At 36.9% G+C, this 24293-nt stretch overlaps 1 protein-coding gene across 2 annotated transcripts in view; it reads right to left on the bottom strand.

The window, feature by feature from the left end:
- Nucleotides 1-24293, bottom strand: part of LOC122794069 (ADP-ribosyl cyclase/cyclic ADP-ribose hydrolase 2-like) — a 459871-nt gene that overhangs the window by 7271 nt on the left and 428307 nt on the right. For both annotated transcript variants that reach the window (XM_044062206.1, XM_044062205.1), the window contains exons 5-6: nt 23117-23193; nt 14422-14514 (exon numbers count right to left, since the gene is read on the bottom strand). In XM_044062206.1, coding sequence (XP_043918141.1) covers nt 14422-14514; nt 23117-23193 — 170 coding nt within the window. The remainder of the gene's footprint in view (nt 1-14421; nt 14515-23116; nt 23194-24293) is intronic.

Here is a 24293-nt window from a genome sequence, read left to right as displayed (position 1 = left end):
ATTAGTTGAAAATTAAACAATGCTGATAAAGAAGTGTTCAGCCACTGGCAGAGAGTACTTGATGTTGAATTGTGCCTTCCACTCATAAAGGTATTACCTGCAGGGAAGACACCTTCAACCTGCTGACCGGTCATGCCCTGTTGCTATGACTGAACAAAACAAGAGAGCAGTACAAAATTATACTGCCGGTCACTATCTCTCCAACCTTTCCAACAGACTATTACTCATAGGCCCTGTCTAGGTATTAGGACTGCTGATGTGTTGTCTAGAAATGAAAACCCACTGCTATAAGGCCTAAACCTGGAGTTTTCTGCTGGGAAGCTGTAGCATTTAACATAACTTTGTTTGAAGAATTAGATGTCTGGCTTTAAATTTGCCTTCTTTCTGTTGCATTCTTACAGCAATATATGTAGGAAACAAACCATGCAAAAGAGTACAATAACTGCAAATTAATCTTATACAAAAAGATGACAGCTGGAATACTAAAGACATGAAGTTGGTTCCTCAGTCAGAAGTCTTTCTAGGTTGTGGCATGAGGCAAGTTTAGGCAAAGAGTTTTTTTTTTCTTGTGCAGCTGGTTAGAAGGCCTAGCCAGGCCTGCAGCTGAAACTTTTATGTGATAACTGTTTCATCTACTCCAAACACAACTGCTGTCCTCATCATCCACTACATATTAGCACTGTTTGACATACAAAACGTTCTTAGGAAAAATAAGGATCACCTTTCAACATTCAACACTTTTCTGACTTGCCTGTTTCAAATCATGGAGCCACACCATTATGGTCTCACTTAAAGGATATGTTACAAAGATTTATGATTATGATATGAAATCATCAGCTGAGATGTTAGAGAACTCATATTTGAAATCAAGATATTTTCAATTAGACAGAGAATGTTCATGCAGAGGCAGAGAAAAAGGTGATACTGAAAAAAAGTCAAACTGAAAATTGCGGTGAGAACAAGATAGTCCCTGCAGCATGAAATAAAAGCATTAGACAGTGCAGTATTAAACTAATTAAAGACAGCGCAATAATGATGTATTTTCAACAGAACCTAGCAAAGTTGCTAACTGACTTACAATACCTGTTGATAAATTTTGACTTAAAGTGAACAGACACTGCTCTTTTTCATAATGTAACCCCAGTTAATGTGTTTAGTCATTTGTTTATAAAAATATGGCAAGATTCCAAACCACAGATGCCAGACAGTCAGTTAGCAGTATGCCTAACAGTCATAAGTGATATCATGTGTCTGAAGGATTACATATTGTTAGGCAAATTGAATCCTGTGTGTTTTAGTGCTGTAAAAGAAAGAGGATGTGAGTAACAGTGTGTCAATCGCTTAGATTTTTTTTCTTATCAGAGATTATAGCTTTCAACCTCATAGCACCAAAAATCTGGACAAAACCAAAAATAATGGGGAAACAAAGCCCCAAAAATGGGTCTACTTTAGAACAGCGAACGATCAGATGATTGAACGCTGTTACAACGACCCCGAAATGTTGAACTGGCAAAACAGCGAACGGCCAGAAAAGCAATTTTTTTCCAGGGAAAAAAATTGCTGGGGCATTGTCCGTGTTGTGCCGTTTCCTCCCTGTAGTGTGATCTTGGAGTTGGTATATTTAAGTAGGGGGGGTGGGGCGGCGAAGCCCCCCACTTTAGTGTTTTTTTTTTTTTTTTGGGACCAGTGATTTTTTCTATGTGAAAAAAAAAATCACTGTTCCGGCCATTCGATGTTTTAGCGATTCGATGTTTAGGGGTTGGTATAACAACATTCGATCATTTGATCATTCGCTGTTATAATATAGACCCCCAAAAATAAGGACAAATTTTAAATATTGCTGTTATAGACTTAGAAAGTTGCTAGAATAAAAGGTATTGTGTTACAATGCGTTTACTGAAGGATTTGAAGTCTGAAACTCAAATGCCTGCCATTATATAGTGAATTCAGTCCTCACCGATTTGCCACATAAATCCAGAAAACCACAAATTTTATGAGGGGCAGAAAAGAGGCAACAATCTGGACGTTCTGTGAAAATCTGGACAGTTGAGAGGTATGTCACAGAGATGGCAAGTAGGCCATTTTAGAGCAGAAATGGAAAAAAACTGCTTAAGGCAAGATGCTGGAGGAGAACTGAATGATTCACAACATCAAATGCCTGAGACAGAACCAGAAATAGACACCTGCAGACTATTCAGGGTGAAGATAATTTTGCAGGATGTTTATGAACATGAAAGGAGCAGTTTCTGTACTGCATTTGAAATTAAAATCATGATGAGAATCAAAAAGGATGCAGTATTTAGAAAGCTAGCCAAGTAGATATAATTGATACAGTTTGTGGCTTATACAAAAACTAGGAGAAGGTTACTCAGTTCATGAAATGAACCACTCCTGAGCTCAGTGGCAATCATTTCCCAAGAGTAGGGAACTGGAATTCCTGGATGGAGCTGTTGATAGTGACAGAAAGTGGGAAAGCAAAGCAGCCATTTGTAGATATTCTGAAGGTGCAATATAATAGGCCAGAGAGTGGAGGTTTCATTTTTGAGCGCTTCAAGAAACTATGACTAATGACTGAAAGGAACTTTAGAGGGAAGAGGGAGACATAGAAGATATGAGCAAAATAGCTAGATGAACTGACAGTGGAACAAGAATCACAAATAGTGAAGTAATGGTTCAGCTGATTGGAAAAATATATTGAGGACTGTGGGAATGGGTTGGAAATCTTAGCTTTATTGAAATAACCAAATTTTATATACAATTCCAAATATGTTAGTATTCTTCTGATGAAAGTCAGATTGTGCATGAAAGTGAACAGCTTATTACTTTTGCAAAGAAAATATTTTGATAGGTGCATTGGTGCCAGGACTGGAAAAAATGACAGTGTAGAATCTTCAAGACATGAGAACATTCCTACAATGGGGCTAGGCCAAGCTCAGAGGGTGGATGGCCTCTCTGTTGTAGAAGGAAGTAGTAGTCCCCAAAAATCACAAAAAACTGACAGGCCCAAAAAACAGCCATAAAGATGATAGAGTGGACTATTGAGGATAAGAAAGAAATTATGTTTTGCTACTATAATGCAAGAAGTCCAGAATTTCTGGTCAGAAGAGATAGAAAAAGATTAAGACAGAAGTTAGGGGGAAGAAAAATACTTGCAAAAGAAAAGCTGTCAAAAGCTTAAAATGCAAATTTGTGCTCATTAATATGACATATTTATGACAAACATTATATAGAAGAAACCTTGGGCCATTTGGAAAAAGATGTGACCGAGGAAGTGCAAAAATATAAAGAACAAAATCTAGAGAATTTCGAAAGGTATAAAAAAGAAATATGGACACGGGGAAGAGAGAACAGTCTGATATGGTGCAATATTTATACAAAGGAGAAAGCCAAATTACTCAATACAAAAAAAGCAGCCCCAAAGATATTTGAAGAGAAATACAGGGAAATACATACAGGTATGGATCATTTTATAATAGAAAGCATAAGATCACAAGGAGGGAATGTAGAACAGAAGATTAGTGAAGTAGAAGTTAAAAAATAGAAGTTGAAGTGATAGAATACCTGCAAAGTGAAGGATTTATTGTAGAAAGCCTAATATAAGTTATATTACAGCATGATGGAACAACAAGCCCCTCAAGTCAGGAGAAACAGGAGGAGCAGGAGATATCTGAGGAATAAATATGGACATAGGAAAGAAAAAAAGATTTAATATGGTGTAATATTTATGCAAAGGAGAAAGCAAAACTAATCAGCACAAAAAGTGCAGCAGCAAAGATATTTGAAGCTATAGTTATTCCCCTCTACAAAGGTGGCTTAGAAACAGACCCAAGAAATTACAGACCCATAAGTCTGGCCAGCCTCATCTGTAAGATCATGGAACATATCACTATGGACCTCATAAATAAAGACATAGGTGACCTTCAAACCTTGGATCCTAACCAATTCGGCTTTGTGAAGGGCAGATCCTGCCTGTTAAATCTGGTGGATTTCTTTGAAAGTGTGACCAAGGCCATCGATTATGACAAATCTGTGCACACAGCATACCTTGACTTGGCAAAGAGTTTTGACACAATCCCACATTCAAGCAATGGCTTTCAACACAATCCCACATTCAAGCATTACCAGTAAACTTAGCAAACTGAATGTAAACCCCTTTGTTGCCAGATGGGCTGCCAAATGGCTCACAAACCAGACAAAGTGGGTGACTCCACATCAACCAGTAGACCTGTTAGCAATGGGGTGCCACAGGGGTCAGTGCTGGGCCCCTTACTGTTTGGTATATACTTCTCAGAAATTCAGTTCAAAACTAAGGGGTTGTGGATGACCAAGTTTGCAGACAGCTGCAAACTAGGTGCAATCATTGAATCCCCAAATGATGTCAGTAAACTCCAGGAGGGTCTCACACAGACCAGTCACTGATGTATTAGTCACAGTCTCAAAATGAAAGCAAAGAAATGCATCATCATTCTCTTCGGCACAAACAATGTTCATCCACACTGTGAAATCAATAACAATACCCTAAGTACCCATTAAGAGGTAAGGGACCTAGGACCTGGGATCACAGGTTGACTGCAACCTTAACTTTGACCATCATGTGTCTCTGTAGTAAGGAAAGCATTCCACATAGTATACTTGATTAGTAAAGGCATTGCCCTGAGAGGAAAAGAAGTTATAACCCTCCTACACAAAGTACTTATATGTCCCTTAATTGAGTATAATGTCCCATTCTGCATGTACTATTCTAAGCACTTGCAGCAATTAGAGAGACCACAGAGGTTTCTAAAAAAAAAGATCAAGGAGCTCCAGCATGTGGCTTACACAAACTGACTAAAGTCCCTGTCACTATACTCTGTATAATATAGACTTCTTAGGGGAGACTTGTGCCTGGCCTACAGAGCAATCCAAGACCCAAACCTAATGAACTTGCTGCATATTTGTAAATGTAATGGGTCTAAGGCTACCCATTCCAGGGACTTAAATATGGCCTGTGACTTAAATAGGACATGCTGGAGGGACAGATTTATCTCCCAGCAACTGCCACATCTTTGGAACAGACTACCAATTCATGTGAAACAGAGAACCTCTATGACACTGTTCAAGAGGAGCCTGGATGAGTGGATGGGGCACTGTAAATTCTTACCAGGGATAGAGCCCACAACCCTCCTGTACATGGCCAATCATCACTAAATGCAATCTTGGGTATTGACTAGCACATCTATAGTATTACATTGAGTTAAGCTTAAAATGACCTCTGGGTTGATAGCCTAGTAATCTCGTATGATCCTATGAAGAGAGATACAGACAAAGGCATCTAGATATGGAAAATGTTATGATACAAAAAAATAGGAAAACAGAGGAAAAGGAGAAAAGATGATTAATTATGGAGACATTAAAGAAATAGAAACTGAGGTTATGACTTACCTGTTAAGTGAAGGATTTAGTAAAGAAAATCTAACTGATAACATTGCAGCAGAACAGAGCAATGGATCCCCAAACTGAGGAGCAACCAGTAGAGTGGGAAACATCTAATCAGTTGCCATATGAAGATACTTTAGAGCCTTCCACAGGAAACTAGTGCAAAAGTTCAGTTGGAGTTGCACAGCAAGGGACGGAACAGGAAACTGTGGAAACTCTGATGCAGTCAGTGCTGTGGAGTGATAGGACAGGAAGTTTCCATATGAAAGAGCAATGGATGACACAGCATGAAACTGAAGAGAATGTGGCACAGGAAAATGTTCTGGAACTTTCTGTAGAATGCCCACAGGAAATGGAGAACAAAGAATGTGCCCTCAGTTTAGATGAAAATGTCTAAGAGAAGAGGTAATTGATTTAATAGAGATGAAGAGACATATTAAGATCAATGAAAAAATAGACTACAGAAAAGTCAGCAAACCCCAAAAGTTAGAAGTTTGATAAAACAAATGAACTCAATAATAAGGACTATTTATAGAAATTCATGTGATATAACAGAGGTAAATAGGATATATTAATGTGCAGTTAAATTATTAAGAGTTAAAGTTCTACCCCACAAAAACACAGGGCAGTAAGGGAAAGGAAGAGGAGAAGTCAAATGCTATAGTGAAAGTATTGAATAGTGAAAACTATAAAGCACTCAAGACAAGAGCTGTCACTGTTAGAAGAGTACAGAAGAGGGAACAGATTCACAAAAATTCTCAGAAAGACAGACATGATAAAAACAATGAGCAGTACCAGAACAGATCAGGATCAATCATGCACTATCGCAAATAATGATAAACTAAAACTATCAGCACAGGAAAAACTTAAAAAAGATATGCAGAAAAAATATAAAGGAAAGGTATAAAATAAGCAATTTATTGATGACCCAAAAAACGTTTTATAGAAAATTGGGAAAGAAGGCAAATGAATAGAAACACCACCAAAAAAAGAAGAAATAGATACACTTTGGAGAAACATCTATGAAGATCCTGTGGAACATAACAAAGATGCTGAATGGATAGAAGAAGTAAAAGAAATTATAAGATGTTAAAATGTACAGGATATGAAACTGGATGAAGTAATGGCCAGATAAATTGAAATAAAGTAAAGAAAAGCTCCTAAGTGGAAACCTCCCAGGCCCAGATGCAGTACCTAACTTCTGGCTTTAAATGGCGATTTACCCATGAGTAAGAACTATTAATATGCATACAGACATCAACCTGGTTAACAACAGGAAAAACAGTACTCCTACTTAGAATGAACCTGCATGCTATCCTAAAAACTATAGACCAATAACTTGACCTCCGACAATGTTTAAATTATAAACTGGAATTGATGCCAACAGACTTTATAGTAATTTAGAAGAAAATTCAATCATGGCAATAGAACAAAAAGGGTAAATAAAGAAAGTCATATGGAACAAAGGATCATTTGCTATTAATTAAAGTCATAATGGAGAACTATAAATAGGGGAAGAATCTAAGTATGACATGGAAAGAATACAAAAAAGCATTTCACAATGTCCCATGTTCATGGATAAAAGAGTGCTTAAAATGTATAAGATACACCCTACACTGATCAATTACATTGCAAAGACCATGAAACAGTGGCATACTACTGCAGTTAAGCCATGATAAAGGACAAATTATTATTCCAGGTATAAAATTTCAAAGGGGAACATTCCAGGGTGACTCTGTTACCACTGTTCTTTTGTCTTACCCTTAACGCATTAAGCTGTCTACTTAACATATTACATCTTGGTTACAATTTGGCTCCCAAAAAACAACAAAGTGTAAAGACTTCTCATCTTCTTTTTGTGGACAATTTAAAACTGTATAATTCATCAGATGAGGAACTGAAAGCACAACTGCAAGTGGTCAAAACATTTTCAGATGATGTAAGAATGCCATTTGGTCTTGATAAATGTGCAAAAGCAACCTCTAAAGCAGGAAAACTTCAGCACCAAGAAAACATCAACCTGGACAGGAATGTGATATAAAAGATCTTGAGCAAGAAGGAGTGTATAAATATCTGGTAATTGATGAAGAATCAATAATAAAACATGAGCAAATGTGAATAAAACATAGTAAGGAATATTTTAGAAGAATAAAATTAATACTGAATACAGCTCGGCCAACTAGGAACAAAGTCCAAGCTATAAACCAATTTCTTCTTCCTTTCGTAACTTACAATTTTGGGAGTGATTGACTCCAAAAGGTATAAGAATAGTTGGACAGGAAAGCAAGAAAAATGCTTCAGGCTTATCAAATGATTTATAAAAATCACTGCATACCGAGACTATATATTCTCCGTTCTGAAGGAAGTATGGTCCTCCACAAAATCGATTACATGTATAGATCTGCTGTCATAGGACTGCAAACATATCTGCTGACCTCACAAGACCCAAATGTAGTGAGAGTTTTAAAACATGAGGAGAATAAGTCCAAGATGACTTCCCTGCTTAGTTTAGCAGAAGCACATCAGTGTCAAGTGGGAATGGAAATCAAACCAGAAGTAGATAAAAATCAGGGAATAACTGAATGTGCCAAAAAAAAATAAACAAAAGAAAGAATATAAGGTGAAGGATTAGATGAGAAGGCAAGAAATGAGGAAACTGCATAAATATACCTGCAGGTATAGAAAACTCTTGGAACACCTCATTCTGATTAGAACTGAACACAGGAATGATTAAGGACTGGTGGATTTTAAGCAAAAAATGAAAGGTTAATATTGGTGGCCAAAGATAGTGGACTACATACACATTGCTTTGCAAAGTCCATTGTACATGTGGGAGAAACAGACAAATGTAGGTTCTGTAAAACAAATGGAAACAGTTGGACATCTTGTTGCTGGTTGTGATATACTAATGGCTGAAGGACTGTATACTGAAAGGCATAATAATTTGGCAAGACTGTCGTATTAGGGATTATGCAAACATTATAATATTGAAGTAGCTGAAAATGATTGGAAACATGAGGCACAAAGCATTAGAGAAAATGATGAAGTTTATATCACATGGGAGCACCCATTACCAACAGTTCAAAAAACAGATGCAAGAAAACCAGATATTGTAGTCCATGAAAAGAAGACAAAAGTAACATTGTTCATTGAAATTGCTGCACTCAGTGATTACATTGTCTTACACACAGAGACACAAAGTCATAAATTACCAAGATTTGCAGGCAGAAATTATAGCAGTGTGGAAGAAGGATACCCAGATAGTTCCAATAGTAGTAGGGTCTTATAAAAAGAAAAGAATTTACAATTGTACTTGGATATGTTACCGATACATGTAACTCAGTATGAATTGCAGAAGGAGTCAATTCTCTGCACAGTGTGGGTGCTGCAAAGTACACTTCTGGCTAACATCAAAGATTGAAATAATACTAATTTCATGAACTTTAATCATACTTTGACTTAGGAATGGGGTCCATTACCATCATGGTATTAAAACCCAAAAGACTTGGAAAAATTAAAAAGTGGTACACTTTTAATTCTTCAGTGAAAACTATTTATTTTAATTTTCACAGAAAACCAATAAAGTGTTAGAACATTAGAAATAATGTCCTTCCTGATGAGTAGCAGATAAACATTTCATCAAAAGCCATGAAGAGAAGAACACTGTTGTGGGAGAAAAATATACAAAGCTAAGAACTTTATGAATTTAATAATAACATCCAGTGCAGCTTCATAACTTTAGGGGTTTTCAATAGGTTGTTCTCTGCATTTCTGTAATGCTAAACAATAAATACAGGCAAAAAAAGTTTTTCATGTGATGTTGCAAATTGTTTTGCAAAGTGAGAGCACAATTTTCTCTTGTGCTAGTAAAATGTATTTCACTTGACTAGAAAAATGACATCTACCACATGCCTCAACAGCTAAGAAGAGGTGATATGGCAAGGTAGTGTTTAACAAATTCAGTACAGAATTCATAATGTTAACGACATGCTCAGCCCAACCAATGATGGCAAGAAGGAAGCTGGACATCTTATACAGCCAGGAGACAAGATGAAAAGGCAGTACAGCAAAGCCATTTGGCTTGCAAATTCAGAGGCTATTACTTATGAGGAAGACAGGCTAAAAATGGTGTAGGAATTGTGATGAAGGAGAGGCTTCAGAAGGCAGTGAGAGATGTCATCAGAATTAGTGACAGACTCATGGCAATGAGACTCCAGCCTGATGATATGGCTTATTTGTAATCTCAGCCTATGCCCCACAGCAGGGTTGTGATAGTGAGGAAAACAGCGCATTCAGACAGCAGTTGCAGAACCTACTAGATAAAGCAGGACAACATGAATTGGTGTTGATAATGGGTGACTTGAATGCACATATTGGGACAGACAGAAAAGGATATGAGAACTGCCTGTGTCCACATGGGTGGGGCAACAGGAATAAGAAAAGAGTGGCCATTGTAGACTTCTGTCGGACAAATGGCTTGATAGTAGCCAACACATGGTTCAGAAAGAGAGACAGTCACAAGATCACATACAAGAGTAGCTAACATGCAACTCAGGTAGACTTCTTCCTAGTAAGGAATGGGCACTGGGATTGAATCAATGATTCCAAAGTCATGTCCAGTGAAACAGTCGGTCCACAGCATAAACCACTGCTTGCCACAGTCGTCTACAAGCTGAAGTCAGAGATGGCTCTAAGATCAACAGAGATTAGGTTGAAGACCTAAAAGCTGACTGGAGAGAAAGCACAGGATTTCAAGGAATTAGTCAGGACTCTAGTACCTCAAGAAAAAGAGGAAATAGGTAAAGGTGAAAGAGAAGAAGAAGAACGGCAGCACCTAAAACAGCACGTGTGAGGACTACAGAACAGATATGCAGCTGAGCCAGGTATGGAAATAAGGGACATAAGCAAAACTGGTGGTGGAACTCAGAAGTCTCAGATGTCTTCAAAGCAGAAATATAGGAGAAAAGACAGACCAAGCTTGGAAGGAATACTGACTGGCAAGCAAAGAAGCTAAGAAAAGAATTGCAATATCAAAGAACAAGGAATCAGAGGCATTCTACCAACTTCTGGAAAGTGAGCCAGTAGATGGCACAAATAAAGTCTATCAGAATGCAAGGCAAAGACAGAAAGATAAAGAAAATAGATACCCTTTATAAGGGTTGACAGCAACAACCTGCCTACCAGCCCACAGGACATTAAAGGCAGATTGAAGGGGTACTTCCAGCAGCTTCTAAATGAAAGCCCACAGAAGCTGTACTGCCCCACGCACAGCCTATGATGAGAGAAGAGTTGGAGCCCACCATAGAAGTAAAAATAGCACTAAGGAAAATGAAGTCAGGGGAAGCAGCAGGCTCAGATGAGGTCACAGTTGACATGATAAAGATGCTGGGTGAAATGGGGGAGAAATGACTGCTGAGGGTACTCATGGCATTATAGAGAGAAAGGTGTATCCCAGATGACTGGAGAATAAGCATACTAGTGCCAGTGTTCAAGAACAAATGGGACATCCACAACTGTGGGCAGTACAGAGGTATCAAACTCCTGTCACACTGCATGAAAGTTCTGGACAGGGTGACTGATAAGAGAATATGCAGAGTAGTACAAAGTAAGATGAAAGATGAGCAATTCGGATTCAGATCAGGATGCAGCACAATTGATCTGATGTTTACAGTGAGACAGATAGTTGAGAAGAAACTAATGACAAAGAAAGAGTCCAACTGTGCATTCCCAGACTTGGAGAAAGCATCTGATAAGGTCTCAAGAAAGCTGATCTGGGCAGTCCTATGGTGGTTCAATGTCCCAGAAACATTGGTTGAATTAGTGCAACTTAATGTACAAGGACCCAATGACTCAAGTACAAACATTGTTTGGTCTCACAGAGGGGTTTCCAGTTGGAGTGGGTGTGCAACAGGGTTCAGCTCTGAGCCCACCACTGTTTATACTGATGATTGAGTACATTAGCAAAGAGGACAGAGGGAACAGATCAACAAAGTTGTATGCAGATGATGTAGCATTACTGGCATACTTTGAGCAAGAATGCCAGCAAAGGATAGGGGAATGGAATGGAAAACTGAAGGCACATGGGAGGAAACTGAGTACAGATAAGACTGCTGTAATGTCAGCAAATAGGGGAAACCAGAAGAAGGTGAGAACTACGATAGAAGGGAAAATAGTGGAGCAGGTTAACAACTTCAAGTATCTGGGAGGGGTGGTTGAGGAGAAGGGAAGTCTGAATGAGGAGGTCAAAGCTGGAATCAGAGGGGCTGTAGCCAACTGGCACAGAGTGTCAGGGTAGTGTATGACAGATGAATGCCAAAGAAGCTGAAAAGTAAGTTGCACAAAACAGTGGTGCAACCAGTACCACTGTATGGTACAGACATCTGGGCAGTAAAAGCAGAACAGTTGAGGAATCTACAAGTGATGGAGATGAAGTGCCTGAGATGGGTGGTAGCATTCACACTGAGGGGCAGATGAAGAAATCAGGGCATAAGAGCATAAGACAAAGTAGCTCCAATTGCAGAAAGGTCAATAAGAACAGGTTATGTTGGTTCAGGAACATGTGCAGAAAAGCAGAAGACAATCTAATGAAGAAGATATGGTATAGGCAGGAAGAAGACAAGAAGAAAAGAGGGTATCCAGAAAAGAGGTGGATGGATTGGGTGAGAGAAGACCTGTGGCAGTCAGGCATGAGTGTTGTAGGAGGCAGGAGAGTGGAACTGAACAGAGAGAGAGAGACAGAGAGAGAGAGTGAGTAAGTGATGACAAATTTTGACAAGACACCCTGACTATGTAGAAAATGGGAAGAAAAGGGGGGTTGTTGATGATGATGATGATAAATGTTCAGCCCATGTATTTTCATGGACCTTCTTCATGAATTTCAGTAATAACTGCAATGCAATCTTGTCTGGAAGGTAACTGTGATCTCATACAGTAATCATGATATATATATATATATATATATATATATATACATATTTATTTATATATATATAGTAACTATTTGTGGAGTGGGTCTAAAATGAGATCATCACATAATAGTGAGGGAAATCAATATATAATATCCTCATTGTTAAAAGAAGGCATCAAGATTTTTTATTTTGCAAATTTGTGATGTGAACAGAATAAACACCTGAAAGTTACACATTTATGACATGTAGACAGATTAATCACCTGCAAGTGTGGTAGAAGAATTGCTGAAAATAAATGAATTGGGCTATAATATTATATTTGCCAATGATCCCGGTTTTCTTGGGATTGCAAATAATAGAAGAACAGATATTTTAAATAATAAAAGGATGGTCACATTCACAATGTATTCTACAACTTCTGCTCAGTATGCAGAACACTAGTTGATAATACGCCTTTTACCAAAAAAAAAAAAAGAGCAAAAAAGATTGTTTTAGTTGTAAAACGTGGATGCTCAAATTCCATGGTATGAAGTAACTAAAATGGTGGGCTCATATTCAGTGTTGTGTTACAATGAAATTCCTATGGGTAGAATAGACTTATTAGGTGTAATTTATAGCCAGACACCCTGCCATTAGGTCTGAAAGTCTTGCAATATAACATTAAAGTGGACTGATACATGGCATTTTGTATATAGAGGGTGGCTTAATGGTTAAGGTGTTTGCCTTACAAACACAAGATGCAGGGTTTGAGCCTCCCCAGGAATAATTGGCTAGGCTTAAAATGGCTCGCAAGGGCAGTTAGCTTAGTACTGAACTATGAAATGCTAGGGTTCATAAGCCTTCTCTCTCACATTATGCCATTTTGCACTATACTCATTTTCTATTGTGGTTGTATATAATTGCTGCTCCAAGTGTAGAATACAGCATTGATCTAAAACATATCTTTACTGAATTGTCATTATATCATAAGTTAAAAAACACACTCTTGAGCAGAATTTTTTTTTTTAGTTGTAACATGTCATAGTTCAAGTCCTGTGTTTTGAAGTTGCACTGAAATCTGTAAGGGTAGAATGGCAGTCTTATGTACATTTTGTAGCTGAATATTGTCACTAGCACCTGAAAGTTTTGCAATTAAATCTTGAAGTGGACAGGTATATGCTCACTTTATAAATAGCCATTAAATGCATGGATACAAAAGTATCCTTTGCCACAATCTGCCATTGCATACTATTTGCAGTTTCCCCTGAGGTTGATATATGCTCAGTATACAGAACACAGTACTTATCAAGAATAGATCTTCGCACTATTGTCATTACACCACAAGTTATTTTTCTCACCAGATGAAAGGACTCTTTTTTTATTTGTAGCATTTCACGTTTTGCGTACCACAGTCTGAAGTAACTGAAATGGTGGTGTCACGTAGAGTTTTGAGATGCACTAAGATCTCTAAATATAACATAATAGTAGTAGGTATATTTTGTAGGCAAACTTCTTCGTTCTGGTATCTGAAATGTTTGTAATGAAATCTCAAAGTAGACTGACATATAGTTTCATATGAACAGGTTCCAAATAAGGATCCATAGGCCTTCACTATCACTGTATGACATTTCCTAACCTAGCTGTTAGAAATGCAAGTGATTACAGTCTGTGGGCCAAGCAGTCCTTGTCTATTTTCAGTCTGTGTTTCAGTGTAATTTGTGTAAATCAATTATGTGCTTGGATTTTAAAGAGGAGGACCAAATGACTCCACTTAAAACATCTAATTTTGTGTTAGTAAAGTCAAAATTAATTGAAAAAAAAGGCATTATGCAGTGAATCTGGGCAGAGCTTGATAAGATCAGAAAGACATGCTAATAGTGCGTTACACATTGAAATTCTACATGGCATTATGAACAACAGCATCCCTCATTGCAATACATTTGTAAGATGTGTAGTGGTGAGTAAATCACTTATTCAGACCAATCTCATGTGTCATCTTTGAAAATAAAGCATTTACACAAGGTGGGCTTACCTCTTTAACATATACATAAAGTTAAAACATATATATCTTATATTTATTCACAGTAACTAATTTTAGCTGTGTATCTGTAATCCATACCTGTCAATGCCAGTGACATCATCCATTACCCAGATTTGTACCAAAGTGACATTGTCTTTATTTAGGTTTGGAATCTCAACAGTTGCTAGCAAGCTGTAAAACAAAACAGAAGGATTAACATAAGTTGCCTCATTTAATATCTACAAAATGAGAAATTGTGTATAAAAGTTCTCAGAACAAAATTAGATAATTTGCTAAATATGTTTTACCTGTAACATGACAGGTGACTGTTACCATGCCCCGTAACAGCAATGTTCTTTCATTACAGTATTTATTCAAACTACTTTGGATGGAAATGAGAAAACTAAACGTGTGCAGGGATAAAGTTTTTATCTGTGATTAAAGGATGTGTGCATGTACTATCTGTGCATTGCAAAATATCCCTTAACATGATATGAAGGTAATTCCAATTGCTCTGGCTAAAACAAGATTTGTGACATAATCTGCGAAGCTTCTCTCTAGGGGCAAATTACAATGTTATCTATGACACACGTATCTGTACTTATTTTGGTATAGAGTATAATGTGGTTCATGATGTGATATAAAGTTATTTAATGGTAGAAATTGCTGAATTCTCTGTGAAATGTAAGAGATGGTTTAATTTAAGAACAAGCTGTAACATCATCCATGATGTGATAGAAGGGGGCATACTGCAGGCACAGATTAAAACATGATTTATGGCAACATGACAATATTTGAGTGGTCTTATTTCAGGCAGACTTTAGCATAAGGTTTGACATGATATGATAAAGTTCAATATAGTCAGTGTATGTTGTACTCTATAAAAAGATTTGCCAAATAAAAACAGTAAAAGTTTCTCACATATCATCTGATATTGAGTGATGGAAGGATGACACCATATGGAATTTAAATCTTATTAGTCTTTTGCCTTTGCATTCCAACATCTAATTCATTTTTAATACGCAGAACACTGAAGTAACACAGAAAAAAAGAAAGGTATGCTGTGTAAACCTGCACTTGAGTCATATAGAATATACATATTTAAGCAACTGAATTAAGCCCCCCCAAAAAGCAAAAGTAGAAAAGAAAAAATAATTCATTCATAAACTAGAACATTCTAATTATGGAGGATGACCCTATTAAGAAATGTTACAAAGAAGAAGAAGAAGAAGATGTGCATATACTCTTCAAAAATAATTTACTAGTACACCACTCCTGGCACATGTGCCTATGATATTTAAAATGTAACAAGCAACTTTACACTTCAATCCATCCTTATATGCCATATGTAAGGAGTTGTGTTTGTAATCATGTTTTCCTAGTATACCTAAAAGCCTTTAGTCTAATGTTAACTCATTCAAGCTTTAAATACATTTTTTCATATTTCCAGTTCATACCCATATCTCCTTACAGTGTTTGGACCTTTTTTTGCGTCTGCCTTCTTTAACTAAGCAACTTGCCAGGATAATAAAAATCAGTATTAGAAAGGGCAAGACATTATGAACAAAATGACACTAAGATTGTTAATTTAGGATGGGCTACCATACAGAAATTAATCACTAATTGTCACTTATTATTCATATTTTCATATTTGTGTTCATATTTTCATAATGGAAAGCCCTAAATGTTATTAAGGGGTATAGCATGATATGCCATGTTGGGAGACAGGGAAATTACTTGTCAATGTCCATTTATATCACACTATACCTGAGATATTGTTAGTTGTTTGTAAGCAATTCTGAAAATAAACCATATTTCCATATGTATGTAATATTTCAAAAGGCAAGTAACTTATAGACTGTTGCATGACATCAGGTGAAACCTTAGATGCTGTTGAAGAAAACTGTCTGATATTTGCACTGTACACTGTAAATCTTGAGAGATATTCAGTTATTTATATTACTACTTTTACAATTAAGCATATATTTTCATATTTCTGTAAATATCTCAATAAATGTGCACTCAGAGAAGGATTCCTTGCTGTCATGTGAAAGCTTATGTCTGGTTAACAAAAATGTTCCAACAATATGTACCTAGGCTGTACAGTTTCCAAGATATAAGAATTTGCTTTTGAAAATTTAGCAAAAATTATTATTTGGGGCTTGTATACATTATAATATAGTGTAGTATTTATGGAAAGACTATGAATGCACTGACTATGGCAAATATGATTACTATACTAAAGAGCAAATATATCACATTGTCAACAAAGGTCCAAATAGATAAAAGATATTATTTCCTAGCATGCGGCTGGCACAGTAGGACTATAAGTAAGGCTCTGCACCTGAAAAATCCATGATTTTGAACTGTACTGTTAGAGAAAATGTTTGAGAATCCTGTGGAATGCAAGATAATTAAATTAGTTGATAATTCAGGAAGAAAATCTGACTGTTCATTGAAAGGTGTGACAGCAAAATGAAAACAGATACTCTGGCCATATAAAGAGCAAACAGGACTCACTGGAAAAGTACTGAGTCTGGGAAAATCAATTGCAAAAGAATTGGGAGCAACAGAAATTAAGATGGATAAATAATATTATGGATATAAAGGATATGAATTAACAAGAAATGAAGGGAGTGTTAGTAAGCAGATAACTCTGTTGTGCTAAAGTACTAGAGCTCAATCAGAGTCAAACTTGATTATTTTACAGCAGCAATGATATATGTCCTATTCAACAATTATATGAAATTTATAAATGGCTTAATGTTCATAAACGTCAGAGAGCATTTCACTGTTTGGTGTTTATAATGCAATAATTGATAGCAAGGTAGTTAGATCTAATAGTCAAGCATTACCATCCTGTCAGTCTCATAGCAGACTTTTAATTCACGTTATGGGAAATTAATAATTTACTAGATGCATGAAAACATTTTAATTCTGACATTCATAAATATGCTGATATAAACCTGATGAATAAAACATTTTCGAGAACTGATCTAGTCACATACTGCATACAGGAAAAAGGATATTATCAAGAGTTAGGTGGACTCATTCCAAAAGTGAATCACTTTTATTCAACAGTCAAAACCAATGTGCAATTTCACTAATGCAATGAGATAATAATATTTTTCAAGATCTTACATTTATACAAAATAACAATGATGGTATATTACAGTATTAGGCAAATTGTGTCAGTCAAACCTTTAAGTTTCAGACAAAATAGGTTGCTTTCAAAGGCCACAGTTTAGTGGAAATGAATATAATCATCAGATTAGATCAAAAAACATAAAAGACAAAATTCAAGAATTAGAAGTCCAGTTAGAAGGCTGAAACACATTAATAAAAACAAAGGAAAAACTTTTATATGAGATGGACAGAACTCAAGAAAAAAATGAGCTTTCACTTACAAGGCTATGAAATCAAAATCTCAGCCTTACAATGGATATGCTTTCTATAATGCTGGAACAATAAGTGTTCTGTTCGTGGAACTAATTTACAATAAAACATATTAAAATCCTTCTTTACTTTATGAAATAAAATGCTTTTGAACTCATCAGAAATATTTCAGTTTGCTAAATGTGTTTAAAGGATTTTTACTGTCCAGCTAATTAAGGCACACAACATTTGGAATAATTTCTTCTGAAGGAATACCTTAAGCTACAGCACTCAGTTTGTCAGATTTCACTATGCAAAAAGTATTATTGGCTATAAAAGATTAAACAAAATACTCCTGGGTCAGATAAAATTCCTTCAGAATATTGTATCTCCATACATATTCAAATTATTCATTCACATACTTTTCTAAAAAGGTTGCCAGTTCCTTATGAGAATTTGGCAGGGATGATCCTTTTAGACAGAGATGAACAGAAACCAACTGCACACTAAATTATTTTTACCTAGTTTCTTTGTTTAATTTGCATTATAAAATCATAGTCAGCATTGTTAACTCATGTCCTGTCTGGATTATTCATCAGGTAGTCTCACCACGGCAGTTTTGATTTGTTCATAGAGGGAATCTCTCATCATGATTAACAATAATGGTCAATTATTACTCAGGTATTTACAAAAAAACTGTAAATAAGGATTTGGGGATTTACCATAAACATGCATAAAGCATTTAATCTTATTAAAAGAGATCTAATATATCTAGTCATAGAACGTATTACAATTCACAAGCAGTTAATCAGTGTTATTCAAATCTTATTTTAAAAACACTGAAACATTTCTGTCAATTCTTCTTTCGGCTTTTTCCCGGTTAGGGGTCGCCACAGCAGATCACTGTCCGCTCATGATTGGCAGTAGAGTTTTACAGTGTTGAGTTGCCAGCCTGGCACCCAACCATCCACAGAAGGCACACACATGCACACACTCACACCTAAGGCCAATTTAGAGTGTCCAATCCACCTACAGCATGTCTTTGGGATGTGGGAGGAAACCGGAGCACCCGGAGGAAACCCACGCGACCACAGGGAGGACATGCAGACTCTGCACAGAAGGCACCCCAGCCGAGGATTGAACCAGAGAACCTCTTGCTGTGAGGTGGCAACGCTAACTGCTGCACCACCGTGGCAGCCACTGAAACATATCTGTCAATTAATAGTCAGAAATCTCCATACTTTGCTAAAGCAAATGGGGTGAGACAGTGACACCCTTGCCTTGTCCTTGTTCATCATGAAAATTAAAGTCTTACTAAATTTAATCATGGAAAATACACTAAGAAAACCTATATGTACTAGTGTATCCCTTCAAAAATATATTTGTGCAAATGACTGTTGCTAAAGATATCAGGTGCTCATAGAGCTAAGGTTTTCTTTCGGGGTAGCGCATAATCTACAAAATATACTTGGCTAAAAAGATATTAAGACAAAATTCAAGCTTGTAAATTTTGAAACAAAGAAAATTTCCAGTCCTGCAGTTCCATTTGCAGATAGGTTTATACACCTTAATCTGTTGTATAAGGCAACATATTCTTATAGCACTCAACTTTGAAAAAAATTACAATATTACTTAGAAGAGGTTCTGGTCTAGAAAAGGTTTTCATTTTCATTAACAGGATAAATTGTTATAAAATGGTATTTTCTACCTAAATGTATTTTTTTCCTAGAAAATTAACTATGCCTTCTGACTATACTTTCCATAAAACAGACACATATGGAAAATATATACATACTGGGGACTGTCACCCTGTATTCCATGGTTTGCTATAGTTCTTGAGAGACATGATTTTGAAGTCAAGTTACCAGACTCTGAGTTTTGTGCAGTAGCACAGACAGCAACAAATATACAATTTTAGAATAACTGGGTGATGGCAGGATGCTACTCAGAGCTAGGGTCATACCTGCCTGGGGTACAAGATCGGACAGCTCCTCTGTGTCTTTTTTCATGTAGTCCAGGGAGATACGTCTCAGGTCATTCACACTAACATGGACAATGACAGAGTCATATTTGTACTTATTGTGGAGTGACCTGAGTGTGTGTGTGTGTTATGTGGCGGATCCTGGTACCCGACAGGCAGCTGACAGTAACTTTCTCCTTTTTTAGCCTGGTGAGTGCAACATCAGTGTGCCTGACTATAGAGTCACCTATGACTAGAGTGTTAGGTATGTTGTTATGCCTTATGGGCTGTGGTTGAGTGGCACACTGAGTTTGTGGGCTGTGTCATTTGGGTTGTGTTGTAGGTTGGAGGTTGCTTGCATTTCTGCTTTGTAGGTCCCTGTTGCTTGGGTAGATTTTTATTGAGAGCCTCCACAAATGTAGGTGTGTGTTTTGTGTTTCTATGTGTGTGTTTTGGTGGTGTAGGTTTTAAGGCACTATGTGATGAGTGTGGTGTGGTGCAAGTGTTTACCTTCTCCTCTTGACTGTCTAGTCCAGTCTTGGGTGACGAGAGCTTTGCTTCCAGTTTGGCTATATAAGTGCATCTCTCACAGGCTGTAGTGTTGGGAGGTAGGAGGAGAGGGTTGTCTGTGTACATGAGACAATTGTTGCATTGCCCCAAGATGCCCAGATGCATCAGGTAGACAGGAGAAAACACCAGGAGCTTACCCTTAGACATGCCTGTATAGGTGCTTATTTATTAAGTACCAAAAATTGTTTGGTCTATAGTCAATATTTATCAGACTATGAACCAGGTATCTAACAAACAATACTTTAAGGCCTAAAAGTTTAGTTTACTTGGTCTATAGTCAATATTTATCAGACTATGAACCAGGTATATAACAAAGAATACTTAAGGCCTAAAAGTTTAATTTACTTGGTCTATAGTCAATATTTATCAGACTATGAATCAGGTATCTAACAAAGAATACTTAAGGCCTAAAAGTTTAGTTTACTTGGTCTAGAGTGAATATTTATCAGGCTATACATCATCTTTCAATTACCGTATTCTTTTTAACAGCCTATTTTAAACAATTAGGACTACGGATTGTGCTTCTGTGGCAGCCCTCTATAAGTCCTATTTCACCTCTGTTCAAGGCTCTATTGTTTAGTAGCATTAAGTAGTTGAATCCCCTGGCTAGGATTGCAATGCCACTACTATAACTGTGGCGATAGTACCATACCAGAGGGAAAAGAGATCGGCCATAGCTGTGGTTAGAAGTATTATTCTGCAATGTCACTGGATGCCCTACCTCCCTATGTAATAGCCATTAATTTCAAAGGTCACTGTCTACAATGAGGTACAGTCTAGGAGCATCTTCTATCCCTTCCAAAGCATTGATTCCTCCTATGCCTACAGGCAGGCTTATCTTGACAGCTATTTTGAGTCCTGGCATCCACCATGCCTTTGGTAGCAGCACATGTACTTCAAGTGTCTTCACAGCCATCACCCATCAGAGAGGTGAGCAGCCAAAGCATCCTTATTTCTCTTGTCCCTCCTCACAATCTCCTAGATGTGCCTGAGTTGTGAATCAATAGTGGGTCACTTAAATCATAGTTAAGGATTTGTTCCCATGTTGTGCCAAGCAAACTACCATATTTCAGTTCAATATTTATGTAACTGAAAGATATCATTCAGCTGATTTATTTCATAAACATTTACCTACATATGCATCAGAACAAGAGACAAGTGTGGCCTATGTATTTATTGTGTCAGTGTAAAGTCAAGTATCAAGTATTCATACTGTAATGTGTTCTGTGGTGCAAACGTTTTCAAAAGAAACTCTATTCTTACATGACTAAATATATTCCATTCTCTGGCTCAGATTTATACTCCCTTTTAAGGTTTATAATATGTGGATGTGGAATGCAACTGCCAGTTGTTGGGCATTGTTTTAAATCATCTTTTTCTTCTTAGGATAAATAAAGCTTTTCATTGTACCACAAAGTACCTGAAACCAACACAATGTGCACAGCAGATTTCTTGCCATTTGACTGACATCACTTTCATTAAGTGATGAATGACTGAATGAAAATGAGTGAAACAATTTTCATCATTACTGGACCTTTATTTTTCCTACACTTTTATGAGACCTCAGAGTAGATATATTTAAGTTTTGTGGGTGTGGGGATGTCCCCTAGGGTGGTTTGCTCCCCTTTGCAAAAAGTTACCTCTGAGGTTTAACAAATCTTGCCCCGTTCCTTTTCTTTTGATTGTTTAGCACTCAGTGAAAGTGCTGCCAATCAATTGACAGGTATCTCTGCACAAGAATATGTACTGAAGTTATTAACTTCATCAGATGACAGCTCTTAAATAGACAGAAGACTCAGTGTTTTGCTTCTGAACAACTGCTGTGTTCTGAATATTTCACAGACTTAACTAAGAACTTTGTTTTTTCTAACTCTTTGATGTAGAACCTCATAATAAATCTTCATAAAAAGAGCAGGAGGATTTCAGAATGCATGGGACTACTATTATACAATGACCCCCCATTAATATTCAAAAAAGGTGCATGCTGATTGGTCAGCATGCACGTTGTAAATCAGAGTTATAGTAATAGAAAAAGGTCCAATCGCCCGGACTTTTTCCATTACTATAACTCTTTTGTTACAGCAACGGAGAACGCAAGATCTCCGTTGCTTCACACTGTCTCGCTATGTTAAACCCATTTAACATAGCGAAACAGTTTGTAAAAAGCAACGGAGATCTTTCTTTCTCCATTGTTTTTGCCCACAGCTCTGGTGTACTGCGTAGGCATACGCATGCGCAGTACATCAAAACTGCCGCAGAATACCAGACAGCTATGGAAGGGCTGCAAGGAGGCATTATACAATGCCATTATTTAAGAAAAGTAATTATATTTTTTCTTAAATAATGTCATTGTATAATAACAATAACCCACTTCAGGGTGTGGGTAATGCTGGATTTACCCATGGTTGTCTTTCTTTGGCCACTCAGGCTTCGTCCTTCTGACCAAACCACACCAACCGTGGGTAAATCCAGCATTACTCACACCCAGGCGTAGGTTATTGCTATAGTAACAGATAAAAAATGGTAGATGCAACATTTTATCAGTGGCATGTCATTAATTCTCTGAATTATTTTAAAATATCAGACCTAAAACAAAGAAAAAGTGAAGTTTAAATTTTACATGTCCTTTTACTTCGTTAGTGTTGAAATTGTTGTCTGTTTTTGTTGTAATACCCTTTTCTATCATTTTCTGAATCCACAGAGAAAGAGAGAGAGAGAGAGCGAGAGAAAGAGATTGAGAGAGCAGGTGCACCAAACAAAGCCCAAAATAAGAATAATCTTTCCTTTTTTCTCAGAATAACACTAAAGAACAAGCCAATATAAAATTAATCTGGTTAATTAAAATGGTGCACAGACTTTCCAAGAAATGCAGTGGGCATTTTGTTTTACCTGTCTTCTCTGAATGCTCCTCCTCCTACAGATCCATTCAGCATCAAGGTGACATTCCCGCAAGCTTCTCCTGCAAACTAGAAATTAAAAGTGTATTTAAAGCAGTAAAAGAATACAATAAGATGCAGATACAGCGCTTGAATTAAGACAGTAATCCCACACACAAAAATGGATCAGTTGGTGGTACATCATCAGGCTACTCAAATTCCAGACAAAGTTTTTGACTTATTTGATACAGTCTCAATGTCACTCGCACAAAATTATGTTTGTTTACAACAATATTAGACTAATGAATGTGGTCTAACCCTTACTCTCATAATCAGTTTATGGTGTGTGTGTATTTACATTTAAATGTTATCATGTGTTTGTTGTTTGAGATTATTTACTCTTGTTTTATTCTTCTTACATGCTTTTTAATATATGTTTGAATGGTGCTTGTTAGACAACCATCCCAGTGTGTATGTGGGGGTGGGGGAGTGTCCACTTTGAACAACTTGTTATGAAAGATTATTGCTGTAATTCCTCTGGATGACTTCATAAAATAATTAATGTGACATGTTTAGTAATGAGTATGCACGGGTGGCACAGTAGTGCAGCAGTTAGCATTGCCACCTCACAGCAAGAGATACTCTGGTTCTATTCTTGGCCGGGGTGCTCTCTGTGCGGAGTCTGCAGGACATCCCTGTGTTTGTGGGGGTTCTCTATGGGTACTCCAGTTTCCTCCCACATTCTAAAGGCATGCATCTGGAGCGTTTTCCCTGGGCTTCTGATGAAAATGGGTTCTGCACAGTCGGACTTTTCTGCTAAACAAATGTTAAATAAATAATCTACCATCTAAAAACTCTGACTGAAAATAAGATAGTGATGTTCTTTTTGAATTTACAAGTAACAACTGCAAAACAACATTTAGTTAACTGCATGTTTTCTGATTACCAGAGTTTATTATTCCTGTAATCCACACAGTGTGATGATTTGTAGATATTCATAGCTATGAAATGGAATTAACCTAAACAAATATTTTTTATAGCAGGACAAGCCACCTTACACTGACAAATATGGGGGGCTCTGCCCTCCAATCATTTATATATTTTAACTTCAAGGTTATCCACCTTGAGAGAAAGGGAATATCCATTTAGGTTAATTTTCTTTTGTACTTGTATGTATGAGTAACTACAAC

The sequence above is a fragment of the Protopterus annectens genome, chromosome 2.part1 (assembly GCF_019279795.1).
Source record: "Protopterus annectens isolate FY-2018-M chromosome 2.part1, PAN1.0, whole genome shotgun sequence".
NCBI lineage: Eukaryota > Metazoa > Chordata > Ceratodontiformes > Protopteridae > Protopterus > Protopterus annectens.
Note: the sequence above shows the minus strand (reverse complement) of the source record. Positions and strands in the feature narration are given on the sequence as shown.